This window comes from Periplaneta americana, chromosome 14 (genome assembly GCF_040183065.1).
Source record: "Periplaneta americana isolate PAMFEO1 chromosome 14, P.americana_PAMFEO1_priV1, whole genome shotgun sequence".
Lineage (NCBI taxonomy): Eukaryota > Metazoa > Arthropoda > Insecta > Blattodea > Blattidae > Periplaneta > Periplaneta americana.
The window spans coordinates 53,122,838-53,146,521 of record NC_091130.1 but is presented as its reverse complement, the minus strand read 5'-3'; the positions used below and the strand labels follow the sequence as shown (position 1 = coordinate 53,146,521).

At 38.5% G+C, this 23,684-nt stretch overlaps 1 protein-coding gene across 7 annotated transcripts in view; it reads left to right on the top strand.

The window, feature by feature from the left end:
• LOC138713282 (microtubule-associated protein futsch-like) overlaps positions 1-23,684 on the top strand; it is a 1,205,925-nt gene that overhangs the window by 699,618 nt on the left and 482,623 nt on the right. For all 7 annotated transcript variants that reach the window (XM_069845262.1, XM_069845261.1, XM_069845263.1 and 4 more), the window contains exon 4: positions 21,881-22,215. In XM_069845262.1, the coding sequence (XP_069701363.1) occupies positions 21,881-22,215 (335 nt within the window). The remainder of the gene's footprint in view (positions 1-21,880; positions 22,216-23,684) is intronic.

Here is a 23,684-nt window from a genome sequence, read left to right as displayed (position 1 = left end):
ATTTCCATTTTTTTTCGATACTTAGCACAACATGTTTCCTGTTAACACCCGTGGAATAATTTTAAATATAAGTTATATTATAGAACGGCAATTCGAACAGTAGACAATGCTGTGTAACGATAAAGGCTTGTAATAACACACACTAGCAAAAACATGTAGAATCTACTAATATGATGTACAAAACAGTACTTCATATAAGTTATTTATTTCTGAAGAAAAAAAAAGGGCGATAAATAGACAGTCGGATAATCCGCCAATCGGTTAATAGGGTGACGGTTAATCGGAGTTCTACTGTAATGCTTTACAGTATCAATAAAGTTATTCAGCATCCATCTTGTAGAACTCATTATATTAGTAGATAATGAAAATGTTTAATATAGCCTATTGCTGTTATTAAAGTTTTATATTGCCGGTCTGAAGTTGCGCTCGGGCGCGGATTCGATCACCACTTGGACTAATTACCTGGTTGGGTTTTTCCGAGGTTTTCCCCAACCGTAATGTGAATGCCAGGTAGTCTATGGCGAATCCTCTCCTCATTTCGCCAAATACCACCTCACTATCACCAATCTCATCGACGCTAAATAACCTAGTTGATGCAGCGTCTTTAAATAACCAACTAAAAACATTATTGTCCTTTACTCTTTACTATATTAACATTATTTCCATTTACGAGGTTTCGAAACATTAATCTTATTTCCTATGCCCTCACACCTATCCCATACTTATCTCATTTACTAGTAGCCTATATCAGCCATTACCTCTTTCCATGACTCTGATTTAATCCTTCCAGCACTGATCATTTCTACCATATTTGTCTTTTAATACAGATTAATAGGAATTTTAATTGCATATGGCATGCACGTCAAATTAATTGTAGACATCTGCTACAGCGATCGATCCTGTCGTATCCATAATGCATTTCAGTCCATATCAATCTGTATGTACTGTATGTAAGCCTATATGTGTGTACGTTTGCTTCATTATCATTATATTTGGGGAGAGTAATTGTAAAAACTACATGTTATATTTAATATTTTGTGAGAAAAATGCGCTTCGACGCCGGGGACCGAATCCGGGTCCTTGGTTCTATGTACCAAGCGCTCTGACTACTGAGCTACGCCGAATTCAATCCACAGCACCGGATCGAACCTTCCTCCTTCGATGTTTCACTTTGTGGCCTGACTGCAAGTTGGGCATATATATGTTGACGTATATATATCCAATGTCAACCGCCATTATACTAGGAGCGCACTCAGCTGAGTGACTTGTTGGCCGGGAATCCGCAGTTATTATGCACTGCTAGCTGAGAGAATATTATAGATATATTAATTTGTCCTACAGAATTTATCTGTAATATTGACACTTAATATTTTAGGAGAAAAATTCGCTCCGGCGCCGGGGATCGAACCCGGGTCCTTGATTCTACGTACCAAGCGCTCTGATCAGTGAGCTACGCCGAATTCAATCCATAGCACCGGATCGAACCTTCCTCCTTCGATGTTTCCCTTTGTGGGTGTCCTGACTCCAAGTTAGGCATATGGTCAGAGCGCTTGGTACGTAGAACCAAGGACCGGGTTTCGATCCCCGGCGCCGGAGCGAATTTTTCTCCAAAAATATTAAGTGTCAATATTACAGATAAATTCTGTAGGACAAATTAATATATCTATAATATACAGGTTTATACTAATTTGTGATAAGAATTTAAAGTAATTCCTGGTATAATGCCTGGAGTAAATGCGACCCCTATCGTAACTCTCGCAGAATTCCGCAAACACTCACGAATGTTGACCCTCAAGAGAGACTTTCCTGCTGTCCCTGCGGGCGTATTGTGATCGCAAGTAGGTCACGACCGCCTCATTCGGACGCCCTTTCTATAGGTGCAGTGCGTAAGCAGTCATTGTCTTTGATTTATCTATCTGCTCGTCTATTTGCATGCCTGTCAAACTTTCGGTTTCCACTCGCTTCAGTTTGATTGAATTTGTTTCGCTAAAATACATAATCCAGACTCAATAGCGGCATTGAATCAAATATAGCCTTTGTATTCTTAGGAATCCAATGCGACACGGATGACTTTAGAATCTGCGAAAAAGAAATTTCATCGAGTTTCGAAAGTTTTGCATTATATTTAAACTCCTTTTCATTACCCTTTCGGGAGCGCGGTGTGTGTATGAGACAGAGAGAAGTACGATATTTGACAAATACCCCCCCCCCCCAGAGTTTACTTATTCTTCAGCACATGATTTGCATATTGATCTTGATTTTTCATTTTTATAATGTTCTGCCCAAGGGCGGCTTTTCACTGCAAATCCAGCAGTGTCCAATATTTCCTTTTTTCAACTTGATCTTATTATCCTTGTATCTTCTCTGCCTCGAACCTTTCTCCCGTTCACCATTCCTTCCAGTACGACCTACAGTATAGTCCGGGTCAGCTTACTTCATACTCTAAGGGTGAAACCTAACCAATTTTCCCAATTACTGCATATGCTAGTGAATTGTGGTGATTTTCTAGTTTGCAGGTTGAATTTTCTTTTGCCAACTTCGTTTCGAATTTCGATACTGACAAATACTACAAATGGTAGTGATTTTGTAACTAGTATGTTGCCGGCTGAGACAAATATCGACAATATTTGTCGGTACTCAAGTTCCATGAAATTGAAATTGTACTAGATTTCTGAGTTTTGTTACTGGAAGGTATTGAAATTTGAAATTACTAATAATTAATATCAGTATTAATATTAATACACAATAGTTATTTTATGTGTTGCGTTGTGGTTATAATTCAAGACTATAGTCAGGTAAGTTTTCGGAGTTAGTACTAATAATTTCATGTGGTCAAACAAAATAGGTCTCGTGAGTCAGTTGTTTAGTCAAACCAATGAATTTCGTATTGCCAGACAAAATACTTGACATGTTGCCTACGAAAATATGTTATAAATTATTGAAGTATTTAGAATAACCTTCCAACATAAAGTATGGTAAGTAATTAAGTCATTTAGTACGAAGATCGTGTGATATCTGATAACAGTTGGCAATACTTTCAAGACGGCAATATTTGCTGTTTAGGAACTGTTCTTATGTGATTCTCACTGTAGATAATTCCTTTCTATCCAGTGACCCAGCTAATTTCTTTTTGTCTTCCCGATCAGTTTCAGTATTATTCTTTTTTCACCCACTGTTTAAAGCGCAGCTTCATTTCTTATTATGTCTGTATGTTAAAATGCAGTAAATAATAGCTCGTTATATTTTTTGTAATATAAAAAGACTCAATCGTAGGTCAGTAAGTTAGACCTACATAACGACGGTCTACCAATTAGAAATGCATTTAGATTCTGAAGATCTACGATTCAGAAAGCATCAATTCGGCAGGTTTTCTAGAGTATTTAGACTTCCTCTGCATTTTTAATTCCAGGATAGCTCTATCGTTATTTTATCGTCCCTGTGTGATATCCATAGCTAGAGGAATGTTAATTGAAGTCTGTCAATAAAATTTTCAGTTTTTGGGGTTATTTAACGACATAGATTATTTAGAGTCGATGGAATTGGTAAAATTGTACACCAATCAGGAGATAGTCTCAGGGGAATGAGACGCAGCGGGGAAATGCTGTGAATGAATGTTGATGTCATAAGGTCACACAAATGGGTACACACATCTCCATTGGCTCTCAAACCACAAACGATAACACTAATACACACATACTTATACTACCCTAGTTACAAAATTAGATCACGGTTAATTTCCTGGTCTTTTAATCCTTCCATATAGGAAATAACATACGCAGGAAAGCGCATGTTTTTAAGCTGATGTTATAACGGTAATATTATCTATCCACTTCGCTCCAATAGATGACGCAATAGTAAGCACATTCCTTTCACGATTAATCTTCTGGTTGGAGAACAGTAGTGAGATGGTATGTGGCGAGATGAGTCCGAAACTGCACTATGAATTACCTGATAGTTCGGAAAACCTCGGAAAAAACCCAACCAGGTAATCTGCCGAAGCGCAGCTCTTGATCTGTAGGTAAATCGTGCTACCATCTGAGCAACGCATGTGGATCTTCAGTTATCAGTCCAAGTAACGAAATTGTATTTTAGTTACAGTTTTTAGAGTCAGATTGAAAATGATATTGGTGTACAGAACTCCCTTCTATCTATTTCTGTAATGGAAATGTTTCTCCATCCATCTCAAATGCCGAGCTTCGACGAAGGTGTAGTAAGTTACAGGATTAAATATGGGTAACTTTATACGGAGACAAAAGTACACTAATGGTTAAAGAGATTTTAATTTATTTACGTATGTACTGGATGGCAATAAGGATATCGATTGCTATCACTATATCTAGATGAACCAGAACATTTAAAGTCGACAATTAAGGCGATTTAAGAAAACACGACGATGAGACAGCGGTTCGTACTAACGGTTGCGCCTACGAGACGGCGATTACGAACTAACGGTTGCGCCTACGATACAGCGGCTACGAACTAACGGTTGTACCTGCGATACGGCGGATACGTACTAACGATTGCGCCTACGCGACGACGGCTACGAACTAACGGTTGCGCCTACGCGACGACGGCTACGAACTAACGGTTGCGCCTACGAGACGGCGGCTACGAACTAATGGTTGCACCTACGAGACTGTGGCTGTGTACTAACGGTTGCGCCTACGAGACGGCGGCTACGAACTAACGGTTGCACCTACGAGACGGCGGCTATGTACTAACGGTTGCGCCTACGAGACGGCGGCTACGAACTAACGGTTGCACCTACGAGACGGCGGCTATGTACTAACGGTTCCGCCTACGAGACGGCGGCTACGAACTAACGGTTGCACCTACGAGACGGTGGCTGTGTACTAACGGTTGCGCCTACGAGACGGCGGCTACGAACTAACGGTTGCACCTACGAGACGGCGGCTATGTACTAACGGTTCCGCCTACGAGACGGCGGCTACGAACTAACGGTTGCACCTACGAGACGGCGGCTGTGTACTAACGGTTGTGCCTACGAGACGGCGGTTGCGCCTACGAAACTAACGGTTGCGCCTACGAAACGGCGGCTACGAAACTAACGATTGCTCCGACGAGACGACGGCTACTTATCAACGGTTGCTCCGACGAGATGAGACGGTGGATAGCTTCAACTGTCAGCGTATTCCGAATCTCACCGGTCCGGTGGCATCAATGACGTCACGTTGCAGCGAAATAAGGAACAAAACTGCTGGAAGGATCGATGGCTGTCATGGCGACGGTATAAGTTGTTGTCTGTGCTACGCTAGCAAAATTTTTCGAAATTTTTGTACTGCCATCTTGTTCGAAGAAAAGAGAGCATAAACAATTTATTTCTTGAACCGGTAGTAATAACTGGTCCGTTGACATGTTCGCTCATAAGCCATTAACATATTGTTTTTACGTTGTGCTCATTACAAACAATACAGCAGAACTAAAGCAGAACACACCGCCATGACACAACAGTGCACGATGTCATTCGTCTGCTAATTCCCGCCCTATACACAAGAACCAATCAGATTCACTGATGGCGGCTGATGGAGATTGCCACCACCTCTGCAAGCTGATGGCACCGGTGCGACACCAGTGGAGCATCAGTGACTCCATCGGTGAAATTCGGAACACCGTGATGCCATCAGATTGCTCAGCGCTGAGATTCGGAATACGCTCTGTTGCACCGACAAGAGCATTAACGGTTGCGCCGACGAGACGGTGGTTATCACTTAACGACGAGACGACTTTTGTCACAATGTCTTATTTGTGTGGGTAAAAAACGAAAGAAACGGTTTAATCTGTTTTCTATGTATCGTAACAGAGTACACAACATGCAATCAAGAATTTTAGACTTCGGCACACGCTGTAGAGTGCAGATGTGATGTAAATAATTTCACTGCCAGGAATTTTCAGATTGTGCATCCACGTAATGAGATCCAGTGATTTTTAACGTGACCTGAATGTTACGTAACCGTTTAAGGAAGGGCAGATCCGACACTGTTACCACGAGTTTGACCTTGTAGCCTCACCAGATGATTCAAGCTTTGTGCTATTGATGTCTAAATAGAGGCGAAGGTTGAAATCTGGCTCCCTCACAGCACGATTTAATAAATACGTAGCTTATTTTACTAGAGCGAAAACAATTTTTGTTTTGATTGAAGAATGTTCTTTTGGAGGTTGATCGTTCCTTTCAACGGAAATGCCAGTGGAACCAAGTTAAAATATTTACTAGCACGTCAGAACTCTTCTTAAAGAGAGATGAGATGAATCCACACTGTTAAAAATAAAACCTACCAACTCTGAGGTACACAGTTTCCTCATAAAAGTAGACTCATGAAAATCTTTCTGATCTTCTGGAGCGCGAACAATTATTGTCGCTATCCATATAACATTGTCTTAATTATTACACTTCATGGTCTTTATAAATGAACTGAATTTGATTTAGTATTCTCTGCTATGTGCAAGTGGCTCATTGTAATACTTTGACGCATTTGTTTGTGTTTTAATTGCGACAAATCCGCCATGTCCATAAAAGACTGATGATAAATAAATGTTTAAATAAATAGGTAAATAAATGTTTAAATAAATAGGTAAATAAATAAAATTGTAAATATTTAAATAAATAAATAAATAAATAAATTAGTTCACTATATTTGATATTGTTTGTAGTAGTTCTGGTTGAGGGGCCTTAACTTTCAGACGAATAAATAAATGTAGCTAAATGTAAATCTATTCCAAAGGATCATATCTGCAGTGCTTTGGAAAAATGGCATAAGTCAGTTTCCACAAACATTTTTTATTAATTTATTGACAAGTTACAGAACATCTGCTCGCTTGGGAAAAGAGACATAAATATTTCTCCCATTACAATAATTCATACTTACTTACTTACTTACTTACTTACTTACTGGCTTTTAAGGAACCCGGAGGTTCATTTCCGCCCTCACATAAGTCCGCCATTGGTCCCTATCCTGAGCAAGATTAATCCAGTCTCTACCATCATATCCCACCTCCTTCAAATCCATTTTAATATTATCTTCCCATATACGTCTCGGCCTACCCAAAGCTCTTTTTCCCCTCCGGGCTCCCAACTAACACTCTATATGCATTTCTGGATTCGCCCATACGTGCTACATGCCCTGCCCATCTCAAACGCCTGGATTTAATGTTCCTAATTATGTCAGGTGAAGAATACAGTGCGTGCAGCTCTGCGTTGTGTAACTTTCTCCATTCTCCTGTAACTTCATTCCTCTTCGCCCCAAATATTTTCCTAAGAACCTTATTCTCAAACACCCTTAATTTCTGTTCCTCTCTCAAAATGAGAGTCCAAGTTTCACAGCCATACAGAACAACCGGTAATATAGGCCTAACTGTTTTATAAATTCTTTCAGATTTTTTGACAGCGGACTAGATGACAAAAGCTTCTCAACCGAATAATAACACAATTTCCCATATTTATTCTGCGTTTAATTTTCTCCCGAGTGTCATTTATATTTGTTACTGTTGCTCCAAGATATTTGAAATTTTCCGCCTCTTCGAAGGATAAATCTCCAATTTTTATAGTTCTATTTCGTACAATATTCTGGTCACGAGACATAATCATATACCTAGTCTTTTCGGGATTTACTTCCAACCCTATCGCTTTACTTGCTTCAAGTAGATGACAATAATTCATACAGAAGAAAATTAAATCGACATAAACCAGTGTGAAGACAGTTTTTTTTCCTTCTCCTGTAACATTAACATTGTGCCACTTTTCCCGTGCACTACAGATATTATAATCAATGAATAATTCTGTGGTGTTCTGGTAAAGGGGTATGTCATTTTTTTTGTCCAGGTGGAATTTTGTTCCCCAGATGAACACACAAGTTAAATTATACAAGTGGGTGTGCAAGAATCAAAGAATACTAGCAGTTGATGTGTTTTATTAGCGTAGAAAATTATTATTTCTAATAATGGTTTCAAGTTTAATTTTCATTTATCTCCTAACTCATTTTTATGACTTATCTCCCTTTAGCCAAACAACACAAAATTATAGGTTTTTTGCAGTATGGAATCCACAGTCGTAAGTTCGAATCGTACTTGGACCATTAATGTTTTTTTCATTAGTTATTATGTCCTTTGTTCTAGAACAGAGCTGGGCACTGGGAGCGAATCCAAACCCTAAACGGGGACTCTTAATATTCATCCGTAACGGCATCAACACTGCGCAGTATTCGGCGGGGAAGAAAGGGGTTGAAGAGAAGTCATATGGCTCCCCGTGAGAGAGTAGAATTCACTCTTGATGGCCCAGCCCTGTTCTATAAATCTACATAAAGATTAATTTTTTTTGGTCCTACAGAATACGTCTGTTACGGTAACAATTAATATTAGAGGAGAAAAATTCGCTCCGGCGCCGGGGATCGGACAGTGCATATTACTGTGGAATTCCAGCCACCATGTCACTCAACTGAGCGCGCTCCTTGTATAATGCAGTTGACTTAATATAAAAATGTCAACATACATGTCGAACTTAGTCAGGCCACAAAGGAAAAAACACTGGAGGAGGCGGATTCGATCCGGTGCTATGGATTGAACTTCGGCGTAACTCAATTGTTAGAGCGCTTGTTACGTAGAAGCATTGACCCGGGTTTGATCCCCGACGCCGGAGCGAATTTTTCTCCTCCAATATTAATTGTTACCTTAACAGACGTATTCTGTAGGACCAAAAAATTTAATCTTTACGTAGATTCTTCGAGCAACAGTGCATATTACTGTGGAATCCCGGCCACCAAGTCACTCAACTGAGTGCGCTCCTTATATAATGCACTTGACTTAATATAAAAATGTCAACATACATGTCGAACTTGGAGTCAGGCCGCAAAGGGAAAAACACTGGAGGAGGCGGATTTGATCCGGTGCTATGGATTGAACTTCGGCGTAGCTCAATGGTTGGAGCGTTTGGTACGTAGAACCAAGTACCCAAGTTCCCCGGTGCCGGAGCGAATTTTTCTCCTCTAATATTAACTGTTGTAGAAAGTCCAAAATTCAGTTAGGCCCATTTACTTACCTCCTCAAAGGCTGTAATTTTGAGAAAGAACATACATCATAAACTTCATCATACAAAGTAAGGATACATATATCCATATAAGTGCTATAGAGGCGCAGATAACAGGAGGAAAGTAGGACTTCCGTATACTGAAATAGGACGTAGTATGGTTAGTATCACGCGTCTCGCCTTTAGCTCCCAGGAAAAATTAGGTACACCATTTTGTGTTGACTTTGTCTTCTGTAATGTATTGTAACGTAATTTAATGTACAGTAAAACATATTGAAACTGTTAACTCTACTCGCAGTAGACTACACTTCAGTAAATGGATTTTTTTTTTCTGGACGAGATTTAATTTTCAATAGGTAATGGCCGTGTAAATATGCCCTCATTTCACCGCTCGTCTGCTACCGTAGCCAGCGGCTAGGCAACTTGTATGGATTCAGCTCCTTTGACGCTTCCCCTATACATATATACCTCTGGTTTTTAAACTGTGCTTGCACGACTCTGGAGCTTCGAGATCTTCAATGGGATACAGTCATTTTTTTAATCAGGAATACAAACTCTTGACATAATAACAAGCTGCCTGATAGTGACTTATAAATAAAGTCAATTTATTTCTCACCTAGCTTGCAAGTCTTCATAAATTTACATACAAAGACATCCATTTGCATGCCTTTTAGACCAATCCATGCAAAGAATGATAATTACAAAATACACATAACTGTGGAAAAAAATACATTGTATTGCGAAATTATTTTTTGGTACAGGAAAGTCATTGAAATTTATGTAAGAGCTGCAGGGAAGTATGGACTCAGGGTCTTTAAAAGCCACCGATACCTATGGTACGTCCCAGGAATCTGTGAAGTAGAAAGACGAAATAAGACCTGTGCACAAGTGGTATGTGGGAGGGCTAGGACCAATGACCGCTGTGGGGGGAGGTATTGGTTGAACGAAACTACCAATCGCTTGCAGAGAGGGGATCATGTCTATCTGAACACTCTGCCATGGATGAATATATAATAGGATGCGAAACTTAACTGAGTTTCCTGTAACACATACATGAGGCGCTGTTGTAGAAATTAATCTTGCTGCCACCTATTGGGAGGAGGGGCATTATTACATCTAGCAGCGCACCAAGTAGCGAAAAGAGTAACTAATTACTCCATGCATTTAGCAGCGCACCTGGTGACGAAAATGTTAAACTGTGCAGAAAGTATTCCCTCCCACCCTCATCGATATTCAAAACTAACCCAATGTAAAATAAAACATTTACATTTTTATTCCTCACAGCATCTTCTGCTGAAAATTCTTACCGGAGCCAACAGGAAGATAAAAGAGACGATCTATTTTACACTACCCAATTAAAATATAACCAGAAACAAAAAAAAAAATAAAGCAAAAGGTTAGGTAACTGGGATTGTATTCTTTGGGTATTTATTGTACAGCGCAATGGAAAAGTCTGCAAGAACTACTTAGATAGTTCAATTATTTATTATATTACTAGTACTTTACAATACATTCAACAACACTATTTTTACATCAGTGTTTAACATACACTGCTTATACACACGTAGTATCACTTTATGTTCACTAATTAGCAAGTTTCTGTCTGCCATCGTGTCTCCACGAGCAATATCTCGAATGGATAAATAGAGAACTTTGGGTAATGTACCCAACACGTAGTTCTAATGTTCACCACCTACGACGTTAGGCGCTGATCATCTTATTTAAGCCCCCCGCCGCAAGATGCTGCTGACCGCAGTTTCGCATCCTATTATATATTTATCCATGACTCTAACTACGAACATCTTACCGTTTAGCGGCCTCAAGCAATACACTCGGACACAGATAGACTCCGCCCCCACATGCGCCAAGTTACTCTACAGAATCCTGGGACGGACCATAGCTTCAATGCTGGAAGTGTTTCTACTCGTATTTTTTGTATTAGAGTTTTGTCTTATAAGAAATAGCCTATTTTAAATACTATTAAATACTAATATAACACATTAAATATAGAAACAGTTTAAATTTCTAAAGGCTTATTTAGTGAATAACGACATAAAACTTCTCCAAGTAGTTTAGGAACGAAGTTACTTTAGAATTGAAATATTTATTTCACATTTCCATTTAGCCAAAATAGATTTCGTAACTTGGCACTTACCTTCATATTGTGCAGATCTCTTCTGATGACAATCACAAGCGGCCATGAAACAAAGCGGGAAAAGAGAAACTATCCTAAAATGTTGGACACACATCTCAATAGAGCGAATTACCAGAAGCTATAAATTTAATTATTTGATACTAGATGGTGGTTGTGTGAACTCTCACTCCAGGACCACTCTTAGTAGCCAAACCATGATTGAAGAAAATAGATTTGCCCTTCACGTATGGCTGTCAGATTGAAATAGGGTTTTAAAGTTGTAATTGACAAATTAGACAGGAACTATGTTGCCAATTCGGCAGCCTAAGTGTTATTTGATTTATTATCTTCAACAACAATAACGACGATTGAACTCAATGATCCTTGCCGACGTCAGTTTAAACTGTCCTTTTTATTGCATATCTGCATTTCCATATTTTATTGCATCATCCTTCCGGAGTTTGTGGTGTTCTGTCCATCGTCGTCCGTGCATTCTGGTGGCGTTAGTATTTGCATTTCATCTTAATGGCACTGACAATTTTAATTTAGCTCTAGCTCCCTATTAAAAGTGTTACATTTTCCGTGCTTTTAACTACTGCTCGCCACTTTAATCCTTAAAATAAGGCTCAGCATTTGTCCACCGTTGTGGGTAGCGAGTCTAACTCTGAACCCAGCGGGCCCGGGTTCGATCCCCAGTTGGAACGAGTTGCCTGGGTGAGGTTTTTTTTCGAGGGTTTTCCTTCACTCCTATGGATGAATATCAGGTAACTTCATCAGGCGATTGGAACCCCACTCATCTTCGCCACTTCCTTTCCTTTCCTACCCTATCATCCTTTCATTTATCATCCCGTTAATTTTTATGGTTTTCAGATCGCCCTCCGAAGTTGCTGACTCTCTCGACCGGCCTCAGTGGATTATATTCATGCGATTATGATAGCTCCTGCAACGGAACCCGGGGCAGAACTTATCTGGAGAGGACTTCTGCCTCGGATCGTTAAGGGACTTTGGGGGGGGGGTGTCGAAACAGGAGTGGTACATGGAATCTGTTGGCAGTGGGGACCGGTCGTTAAGGGGGTCAAATGGTTAGATCTGTGCGCGTAGAGGTTCGGTGGACACGCAACTCATCCCATATCGGGGGGTATACAATAGACGCAGGTCGTAGTGCGTGGGATGTTCCCTCCCTCCTAACAAGAAAAAAAAAAAGGCCCAGCATTTCGTTCCATACAATAAAAGTGAAACACTTAATACCTTGCAGAATTTTAATACTTTTTCTCCTCGAGTTGTATACATTCTAGTATTGTTTGTCCCAGTAATTTTACGCGGTACGCTGTATCTAGACACCCCGTCAGTTTTATTTGTGAGTACGTCACAGATAGAATTACCCCCTTACCTAAGGACAACATAGTGTTTTCATTAAAACAAAGTGAAAGAGAGGAGGATTAATTTACTCTTCGTTCATTATTGGGTTACGAATTTTTATTTTTATTATATTCATTTATTCATTCATACTGTTCTGCCCAAGGGCAGGTAATTCACTGCAAACCCAATATTTTCCAGTCTTTCCTATTTTCTGCCTTCCTCTTTATCTCCGCATATGATCCATATATCTTAATATCGTCTGTCATCTGATATCTTCTTCTGCCCCGACCTTTTCTCCCGTTCACCATTTCTTCCAGTGCATACTTCACTAGGCAGTTTCTTCTCGACCAGTGACCCAGCCAATTCCTTTTCCGGTTTCTGATCACTTTCAGCATCATTCTTTCTTCATCCACTCTTTCCAACACAGCTTCGTTTCTTACTCTGTCCATTTCACACGCTCCATACTTCTCCATATCCACATTTCAAATGCTTCTATTCGCTTCATCGTAATGTCCATGATTTCTGCCCCCATACAGTGCTACATTCCACACAAAGCACTTCACTAGTATCTGCAGGACTGTTCCTCCTTGGATGTCACGAAAATTCTGAGTAACATTCAATTTTAAAAATATCATTACCTGGTGAGTGTTTTAATATTATTATAATATTTATTATTTATTTATTTTATTTTTGTATTTATATAGTACTAGTTAGATTAATTAAAATGTGTCACAGTGAAACGTACAGCAAAGTCCTTATAGATAAGTTTCTGTCGGATGCGTTTCCAATTCGCTGTGAGCTAAAGCAAGGACATACATTATCACCTCTACTTTTTAACTTTGCTCTAGAGTATGCCATTAGGAAAGTCCAGGATAACAGAGAGGGTTTATTATTGAACGGGTTACATCAGCTGCTTGTCTATGCGGATGACGTGAATATATTAGGAGAAAATCCACAAACGATTAGGGAAAATACGAGAATTTTACTTGAAGCAAGTAAAGAGATAGGTTTGGAAGTAAATCCCGAAAAGACAAAGTATATGATTATGTCTCGTGACGAGAATATTGTACGAAATGGAAATATAAAAATTGGAAATTTATCCTTTGAACAGGTGGAAAAATTCAAATACTTGGAAGAAACAGTAACAAATATAAACGACACTCGGGAGGAAATTAAACACAGAATAAATATGGGAAATGCCTGTTATTATTCGGTTGAGAAGTTTTTATCATACAGTCTGCTGTCAAAAAATCTGAAAGTTAGAATTTATAAAACAGTTACATTATCGGTTGTTCTTTATGGTTGTGAAACTTGGACTCTTACTTTGAGAGAGGAACATGGGTTAAGGGTGTTTGAGAATAAGGTGCTTAGGAAAATATTTGGGGCTAAGAGTGATGAAGTTACAGGACAATGGAGAAAGTTACACAACACAGAACTGCACGCATTGTATTCTTCACCTGACAATTACGAACATTAAATCCAGACGTTTGAGATGGGCAGGGCATGTAGCACTTATGGGCGAATCCATAAATTCATGTAGAGTGTTAGTTGGAAGGCCGGTGGGAAAAAGACCTTTGGGGTGGCCGAGACGTAGATGGGAGGATAATATTAAAAAGGATTTGAGGGAGGTGGGATATGATGGTAGAGACTGGATTAATCTTGCTCAGGATAGAGAACAATGGCGGGCTTATGTGAGGGCGGCAATGAACCTCAGGGTTCCTTCTAAGCCAGTAAGTATAAGTATTCATATAGTCCTATTAAACCTATTCCATGTCATGGTGCTCGCTCAGTATCACGTGTGAGCGGTGCTCACAATCTTCAAAAGATTGGAAACCCCTGGTGTACATGGTGATGATGTAGTAATAATAATAATAATAATAATAATAATAATAATAATAATAATAATAATAATAATACGAAGCTTGTACAACACAATTAGGGACAGAATGCGACGGATCCACGTAGTCACCGAATGTGCGATTGTGACGTCTGTTGTGTTTTCTCTCTCAATGCTGTTGCATGTAAGTAGGAGTGTGAGTAAATATTTTCCCTGCCAATGGCGTAAATAGGTTCAGCTGTGGGTATGTTCGCGGGACATGCTGCCAAAACCAAACACTTCTACCAAAAGCATGACGTTGAACCCCGAAATGATTTTCTACTTTGACACTAAGTGCCCTTCAGCTGCTTCTGAACTGCCATCGACTGTATTGACATATTTAGCACGACTACTTCTCATTTACTCTTACTGTCGACGCTGTAAAATTAACCTATAGGTAGCTGTGATGTTGAAAGACGGTGTTACTGATGCTTCGGTTATTGAGTGACAATAATTGCATTATTGCCAACCCTAACCTAATTATTGATATTCATAGGCCTACCATGATTTTGTATTGTGTAGTATGTAACATAATTTACCGAATACCGAATTTTCCTGATAAATAAACTATACATGCAATTTAATTGAACTTTTACACATTTGCGTATTCTGCTTTACAGTAGTTCCTGCAGTTGAAATGTGTGCACTGACCCAATAATGGACTGTCTCGTTTCAATTGTAAATAATATAATATCCATTTAGAAACAACTTAAATTGCAAGTTGCTTGAAGGCTCATACTACTGTATAAGAACGTAGGCAGTGCGTTGTAATGAATGGGAAGTACTAAGAATTTATTTATAATTGTAACATAAGGTGTGCCTCAGGGTTCAGTTTTGGGACCTGTGTCATTTTTATTTTTATTAATGATCAACCGATTAATATATCTGTTCATTCCATCATGTATGCTGACGACATAATTTTCCTCTTTGGATCAAAAGACTTAAAAACTAGAAAATTTAAATAATGTAGTTTTTTCAATGCCAGAATGGGTTTTACTAAATGATTCCAAAACTGAATTTTTAACTTTTTCATTGAAATGTATTGATACAACTAAAAGAGTGAAAATGCTGGGAATTGTTCTTGACCCCAAACTAACCTGGAAAGAACACATTAACCGTATTGCTGTCAAATTATCAAGAGTGATTTATTTATTGAGAAATTTAAAACGTTATATTCCACATCAATATCGTATGACAGCTTATTTTGCGTAGTTTCAGAGCATTATGAAATATGGTTTACCGATGTGTGATAATAGTTGTCACATACAGAAGATATTTTTAGATATTTTATAAGAGGAAAAAAATTGTTCCCAATGATTTCGAAGCAGTGGATGCAATATTTGTCATGCTGATTTCTTTAGGGAGAACTACATCCTCCCGATTCATCACATTCCTACTGTCTGCTCAAGTGCTCAATAAAATCAGACACCTTCCAGGAATTTCTTTATTCCTACAGCCAAACTATTACAGAATATTTGAATCATACCCACCGCATAACTTCAAAACTTTCTCTTTTATTGCAACACGAAAATTTAAAAATATAGTTAACAAATAGAAATAGGCAATTTTATGTTCTAAAAGCTTAAAAATATGTATCAAAGGGCAAAAATAGATATTTTTAGGCACCATAAAACTCTTTCAAACGTTCACGTTTTATATAAAATTTGATGATATTTAACTAGTATAAGTTAATAATAATAATAATAATAATAATAATAATCCGATGCGCCACAGTCCTTGAAGGGCCCACACCGACCAGCCTGCTGCTGGCCTCACGTTCACATGCCGAAGCAGAGGTGTGGTTACCACGATGATCCCCCCAGCCGTTATAGCTGGCTTTCGTAACCGAATTTCGCTACCTATCGTAGCTCCCCAAGTGCATCACGATGCTGGGTGAGACCGGTCCCATACACTGGCCGAAATATCATGAGAAAATTTCTTCACCCAAGAAGACTCGAACCAGCGCGCATTCCGTAACGCGAGTCCTAGGTAAGATGCCTTAAGACCACGACGCCACGGCGCGTGACAGTACTAGTTTATCCCTACAGAAAAAAATAGGCATTTAACCTAAAATCCGTGGTCTAGATGAATAATCTATAATGAAGATATATTCAAAGATTAAATTAGATACAAAATAACATCCTTTCCCTAGTCCTGATTTCACCTTTCTGATAATCCTATTTGTCTGTGGTGTAATAATCATGATGAAGATCAGGAACACATTCCTCTATACTGTCCAACCATAAACCACAAAAGAAGTAAATTAAAATAATCAGTACCAGTTGCAGAAGACAGCTCTGCAGTATATCGATGGCTGAGAACCAGACTGTTCTAAGTCCAACTTTTTATAAGAAAGAAATCTGTGTTTCATTGTGTTCCAGTTCTTGTCTGCATATATGAATCGAACAAAATTGTAAATATTCCTCTCCATAAGGTTGTTATGAAGCTATTCCAAATTGTTTCATGAAGCTTTGAATGTCAGGAGATTAAAATAGCTCTCCTGAAAAAAAAATAGTAAAATGGACTTGGAACAGTCTGGTTCTGGGCCATCGATATATTGACTACACCCCAACTCTGGCTACTAGTAACAGACATCTATAATGAACACCGATCAAAATACCCCCTCATTTTTTCTCATGAAAAACAGGAATTGAAAAGACTACAGTGGACTGTTGTGGACTTTATGTTGTCAGCAAACAGGTGGTTACATTAAGAAGATTGAGTGGTCCTTACCCTAGACGTGTAATCTAGGCGCTGTCCGAAGTAGACTTGGACAAATTCACACTGTAGAGAAATGGTAATTTTTTGCGCCTAAGACTGTATCGTAATATAAATTTTATAAATGTTGTATCTGCACCATTTTCAAGAGAAACAAAAACTAATAGTAAAACTCTACTACTAATTTAGAAAGGACATTTGAATTATATTATTTCATTTTAATGATAAAAATTGTAGTTTGCACTTTTACACGTGATTCCCTCACTGCTCGTGTTAGATAATAAGGCTATTTAGTCTGATTACTCTTTATTTTTGTACGTATATAAGTTAATTTATTAACGTTACAAAGAAACTGAGGACAATTTTGTATGGAAAAGTGGAAATTCTGACTCCTAATGAGGGGAGTTTCGAAAATACGCCATCTCACAGCACTGACTGTACGGTTCATTGTTTAATAGACAATGGCGCGGGGTATCTTCATTATCATTACTCATTGGTAAACGTAGGCCCACGTAGCGAGCTCATTGCGTTGCCAATTAGTCGTCAGTGGGGCAATGGATTTCAAGAACTATAGTTACTAATTTGGTCAACGTTACTTCATGACGTAACTCGCTAATTACTGTTAGAGTCTTCTTGGCCGTCATTCAAACTTTCAAAAGCACAGTGTTTTATGCAACATAACAGGCTCATTGACTGTCGTTACCCAAGTCGCTTTGGCCGAATAATAAACCAGCTTAATTCATATGCGAAATTTCTCTCGTTCATTACTGAGAGTATTTAAATAGCTTCTGTCTCAGTCTTAAATAATGTGCACTAAATCCCACCAAACGTTTTAGTAGGTTATTTGACGACGCTGTATAAACTACTAGGTCAGCGTTTCTCAAACTTTTTTTGAAATGGAGACCACTTTTTTAAGCCAGAACAGTTCCGCGGACCACCTTACTCTTATCCCTTCGAAAGTAAATTTATAATTTTTGTAGCATATTTTAATACCAATATACTTATATTTTAAATTAGAATTAATTACTTAAAATTAATTTAATTCAATTAATTTTATATTAGTATTAGCTAATTAAGTTGATATTAATAGAAGAAAATTCATTTTCTTTTTTTTTTTTAATAATTCAAGGCTATTAGAGTTTGGATAATCTTTAACTGAGTAACTAAAAAACAAATAAATGTTGGTACTCGCATTAATGAGATGAATGAGCCTGTTGATTCTTACACAGTTCTAGGCCTATATTTGAATGACTAGATATTTATTTAATGGCACTAGAATCACTGATATTAATATCTTCACACACAGCTTCTGAACTATTAGCAGAGCCTAAATGAAGCACATAATCACGTTCCTTTCTTTTCAAAGATCCGGATCGAAACCAGTTTTTAATTATGTATAATGGACACTATTTAACAGAGACATAGACAACTACTAGCGTGTCCCACACAAGAAAGATTTAAATTCATAAATACATGAAAAGGTTCGGTACTTTGGTCCTCTGTAATGAATTCGTATGGTCCCTGGCTGGGTTACAGGTGCAGCACCAGAATTCCAGCGAAAAAATGGCGAGAAACACCAAGTTCATAGTGCTTTAAATCCCTCTTTTGTTGCTGAGAGTAGAGTGGGAAGTCGACAGACGGGTAAGGTAACAAATTTCATAAAATGTCAGTACTGGGAGAAAAAGTGAAAGCGATTGCCATGTGTAATTTCCAGTCTCTGAGATTTTCAGCTATAATGTAATACGCAATTCGTTTGAATTTTATTTTTTGTTCTGTCCTTTTTGAAGGACCACAAGGACAGACCTCGAGGACCACAGGTGGTCCGCGGACCATATTTGAGAAACACTGTACTAGGTTATTTAGTTTTGATGGACGTGGTGATAGCGAGATGATATTTGACGAGGTCGAGGATTTCCTATAATTATCGGACATTCGCGTTACGGTTAGGGAAAATCTCGGAAAAACCCAACCAGGTAATCAGTCCAAGCGGGAATCGAATTCACTCCCGAGCGCAATTGTAAACAAGTGCCTCTGCCGACTGACAAGCAAATATTTTGATGAGGCAGACAAAGTTATTTTTTTTTCTTTCACCATGTTAATGGTGTGAAAAGAAGTGTTTATACAAATTTTGGCCACTCGATCGCAGTTACGAGGGCCGTAAAAAATAAGTTCGCCAGGGTCCGTTAACAGAAAGAAAATACAATTTCATTGGAAAAAAATTTATTGAAACAGACAGCAATTGTTGAGCTATTCTTCAACATATTCCCACAAGAATTGCGATCGACAGAGAGGTGCAGACGGTTGCCAAACGCAGGTTCCGATCCCAGGCGGCTAAGTTCGACACAAGTATACAAAAATTGATTTAATGGTATGAAAAATGTCTCAATTCTAGTTGGGGATATGTTGAAAAATAGTGCAATAATTGCTGTGTCTGTTTCAATAAATCTTTCCATGCAATTGTGCTTTTTCTCTGTAAACGGCCCCAGGGAAAATCACTTTCTGGACGGCCTCGTAATTGCGGCCTAGTGGTCAAAATTTGTATAAGCAGTTCTTTGACATAATTAACATGGTGGAAGAAAAAAAATTAACTTTTTTACCTCCCCCATCAGAATGTTTGCCTGTGAGCTACGCCGGTGACTTACCTACCATAATATAGACATTCTAAAGGTATAATAACTCCTCAGCTACAGGTTTAGTCATGCTTTGTTTAGTAACTGTAGTTCGTTCAATGATTTTTTTTTAATATTGAAGGAATTTTAACGACTACCTTGAAATAATTTTTACTCCGTTTATTACCAACTTGTTCACCGTTGTTTCTCAATCAAGCGGTCCGTGGATCGATTTCTGGTGTGATCAGTGAAAGGGATTTACCACGGAACTGGGTGTCTTTGTCCCTGTCATGTGTTGTCCTTTGTTGTCTCAGCAGTGGCACTGCGCTGTGCTAACCACACGAGCAGGTATGCCCGCAATTTATGCCCCCCCTAGTGTTGGTTCATAGACATTACAGTCCCCTATACTGCATTGGATTGTAAGTTGATAGAAAAGGAAAGGAGTTGCAATGAAATTTAACGAAGACGATGTCGTGGCAGTACTAATTAAGTTGGGAATTGCCTTCATTTGTTGCCATAATTTCATCCGTTCTCCGTTGTCGTCCATCACCGTCGTGTATTAATATCCCTACTCTCTTAAATTGAATGAGCATATTGGGAATTAAATAAATGACTTTCTCAAATCACGCTAGAAATATGTCATATTAACAATTTTTATCTCGAAAAGAAAGCAAAAATTAGGAAAATTATATTAAAATATGTCATATTAACAATTTTTATCTCGAAAAGAAAGAAAAAATTAGGAAAATTTTATTAAACGTTTTTGTTTCAAATATCTTAAAGCAGCGGTGACCAAAGCGGGTATCATGATTACATCGTGTAATCACAGACATTCAAACGGGTACGAGGAGTGTCCTGTACATTGCTGTGTCTTTCATTCACGTACTGAAGGCGAGCTGTGGAGGTATCATATCGCTCTACAAACTCTGTCTCTACAAGCAGTAAGAGGCGATTTCGTAAAGAATGAGAAGGAGAACTTTTTTGTTGTTCTGGCGGATAAAATATAATATGTTTACTTTGGTCAACGGTTCAATTAGAACTATATAGGAACATTAATTGCCACGCTGAATATTATTAGTATTGGGCCTATTATTATTATTATTATTATTATTATTATTATTATTATTATTATTATTATTATTACACTAAATATGGCTTTCTATAATTCTTCTGTTTGTGCATGAATATTGATAGTTTTTAGATCTTCTCCATAGAAGGATAAAATTATTAGGTTTTATCTCAGTTTTAATCTTCGTAATATTTAGATGAGAGTAACTATTTATTAGTTATTCATTTAATAATAATATTGTAGAAAAACTGATTCAATATTATGTGCCAACGAACTGTTAAACGTCAGAAATTGGCATGTCTTAAATCATAGCCAGGAAGAGAAAGATGGGATAAATAAATGTAAGAAAGCAGCTACCTAATGGGGTTTGAAATATCTCGTGCTCTAAAGCCTTTTAATAGAACAGATTTTTTTCAAAAGAGTAATGATTAAAATAGCTTAAATAACTTGTTCATAAGAAGATTTTAATTTTGAGAAACTACGAATTTCTCGACCAAGTATCGAGAGAAGAATTTAGAAAATTCCTGATTATATTCAAAAGGAAGGTTAAAAAGCAAAGCAAGAAAAATCGTATATTATTCACTGGCTCTTGATAACAGCAGTGACATTACTGATACAGCAAAGCTTGAGATTTTTATTCGCGGGATTGATCAAGATGTTAGTACAGGAACCATCCCTGGTTGTAGTTTTCATGCCAAGTACCTTTCCTCCGTCTCTTTACTTCATAGGCTGTCTGTCGCATGTAATCACTGCAGCTCGAGTTTTGGTCACCGCTGTCTTAAAGAATAACCCCCTGAAATTAATGGATTAAAAATATGTAACAAAAAAAAAAGTAAAAATATATTAGATATAGAAAATGAACATGACTTTATTTGAACCTATAATACATGGCCAGCTAAGACAGGTATTAAGATAGGCCTATAACTTTGTTTTTAGTTATACTCCGTATTATGTGCATTAAATATAAAGCGTAACTGTTGAAAAACTGAAGCTACGTTTCACACCAATAATAAGTTTGTTCTCTACGATATAAACCAACACATGGGATGTAATGTGAACAATTATGATTGTTTTCCAGTGACCGACGGACGTCGTTGTCGAAGACTGCTCCAGTCGACGACATCCCGACGTCCGGCTCCTCAGATGGCGGCGTGGAGACGCAAGGTCACCGCGCCGACAGGATGGCGCGCTACAAGGAAGAGCGGCGTCGACAGCTGGCGTCTCAGTACGGGTCCCGCGATGATCCCGCTACTCCCCAGCGTCGTTTCATCACCCGCAGCACAGCCGCCACGCCGACCCCGGTGAGGAATGGGGACAGCGGCAGTAGCAGCAACTCCGAGCAGTCCCCTGGCATCCAGAGGGTCCGCACTACCAGGGCTTCCCGCCTGCGGGCTGCGGCAACTTCACCTACAGGTGCTTATCCTTCAGCTGACTGAAACGAAAATAACAGATAACCTACATTTGTGGTTTGAAATAAGTTATGCATTTCTCTCTGTAGATTTCTCATCTGACGTAAGGTAGTCCATTATTGAATAGTATAGCCGCGCCTGAGTGGAATTTGTGATGGGCAAAACGGACGTTCCAGAGAATTTCTCGGGTTACTCCCGTTTCCCTCTTTCATTCCATCAATGCTCTCAATCTCACACTGATTTCATCTATCATCTGTAATAGTAAAATAAGCTGAGGTGATGTCTCTGGGTAGTACGGGTTTCCGATGCTGAACTGTGGTCCGTGTCAGGTATCTGTGGCAGTGGCGGCTCATAAACATTTAATGCCTAGTGCCAGAGATAAGGATAATAATAAACAGTAACAATAATGACATTATTATTATTAAACTCACCAAAATGTATACAACTGTACACAAAGTCCAGACAAATTAGAGGAAAAATGCACACTCGTCGGTTAATAGACAGGCGGTAATGTACCGTAATTTATTTATTTACTTGGTTATTTAACGACGCTCTATCAACTACGAGGTTATTTAGCGTCAATGGAATTGGTGATAATGATATTTTGCGAGATGAGGCCGAGGATTCGCCATAGATTACCTGACATTTGCCTTACGATTGGGGAAAACCTCGGGAAAACCAACCAGGTAATCAGCCCAAGCGGGAATCGAACCTGCGCCCGCGAGCAACTCCGGATCGGCAGGCAAACTCCTTAGCAGACAGAGCTACGACGGTGGCTCCTAGCGTAATAGTAGGAGGAGTTGAAACATCAGTCGTATGGTAAACAATGATTGAAACATAGTCTATAACCATTAGTTCTTTTTTTGTTTTTTTTTCCATATAGCACACTTTCAACAGCCAGTCAAGCAACTCTTTTTGAATGATTTTAGAAGTACCCTTAAATACTGTTGACTTGGTTAAGTGCTCTTTTAACTTTTTAAGTCTTTATCTAACTAAGAACTGAAGAGAACGAATTCACGAAACAAGCCCCTGTATTCTAAGTCGTCGGATTTATCGCACCTTGTTAATACTAAATCTACTGCTGCTTAACGTTTTATACAATTTATTATTAAATTTAGAACATACCTGTTTTGCAATCGCGAGTCTGTAATGTAAGTTTAACTGAATTTCAATATTCTCTTTAACCAGCACAGACAAACTGAAGACGTTACTCATACAAACCTTTGATTTTTTGTTTTTTCGTTTATCCCTTAGCTCTAAGTGTAGTAAATCTGTAAGACCCCTTTTGACTAGTCACGTTCACCTCTGAACAGAACTCACGGGAAACAGGATAGCACTTCTCCATATCTCGTCCACACAACCAGTTGTTTTTTTTTATAATAAACATAGGCTACAAGTTTAATTTGCCAGATGTGTTAACTTTAGCACTTTGCTGTTTTTGGTGAGTATTTAAACGCCGTGTAAGTCAATTAT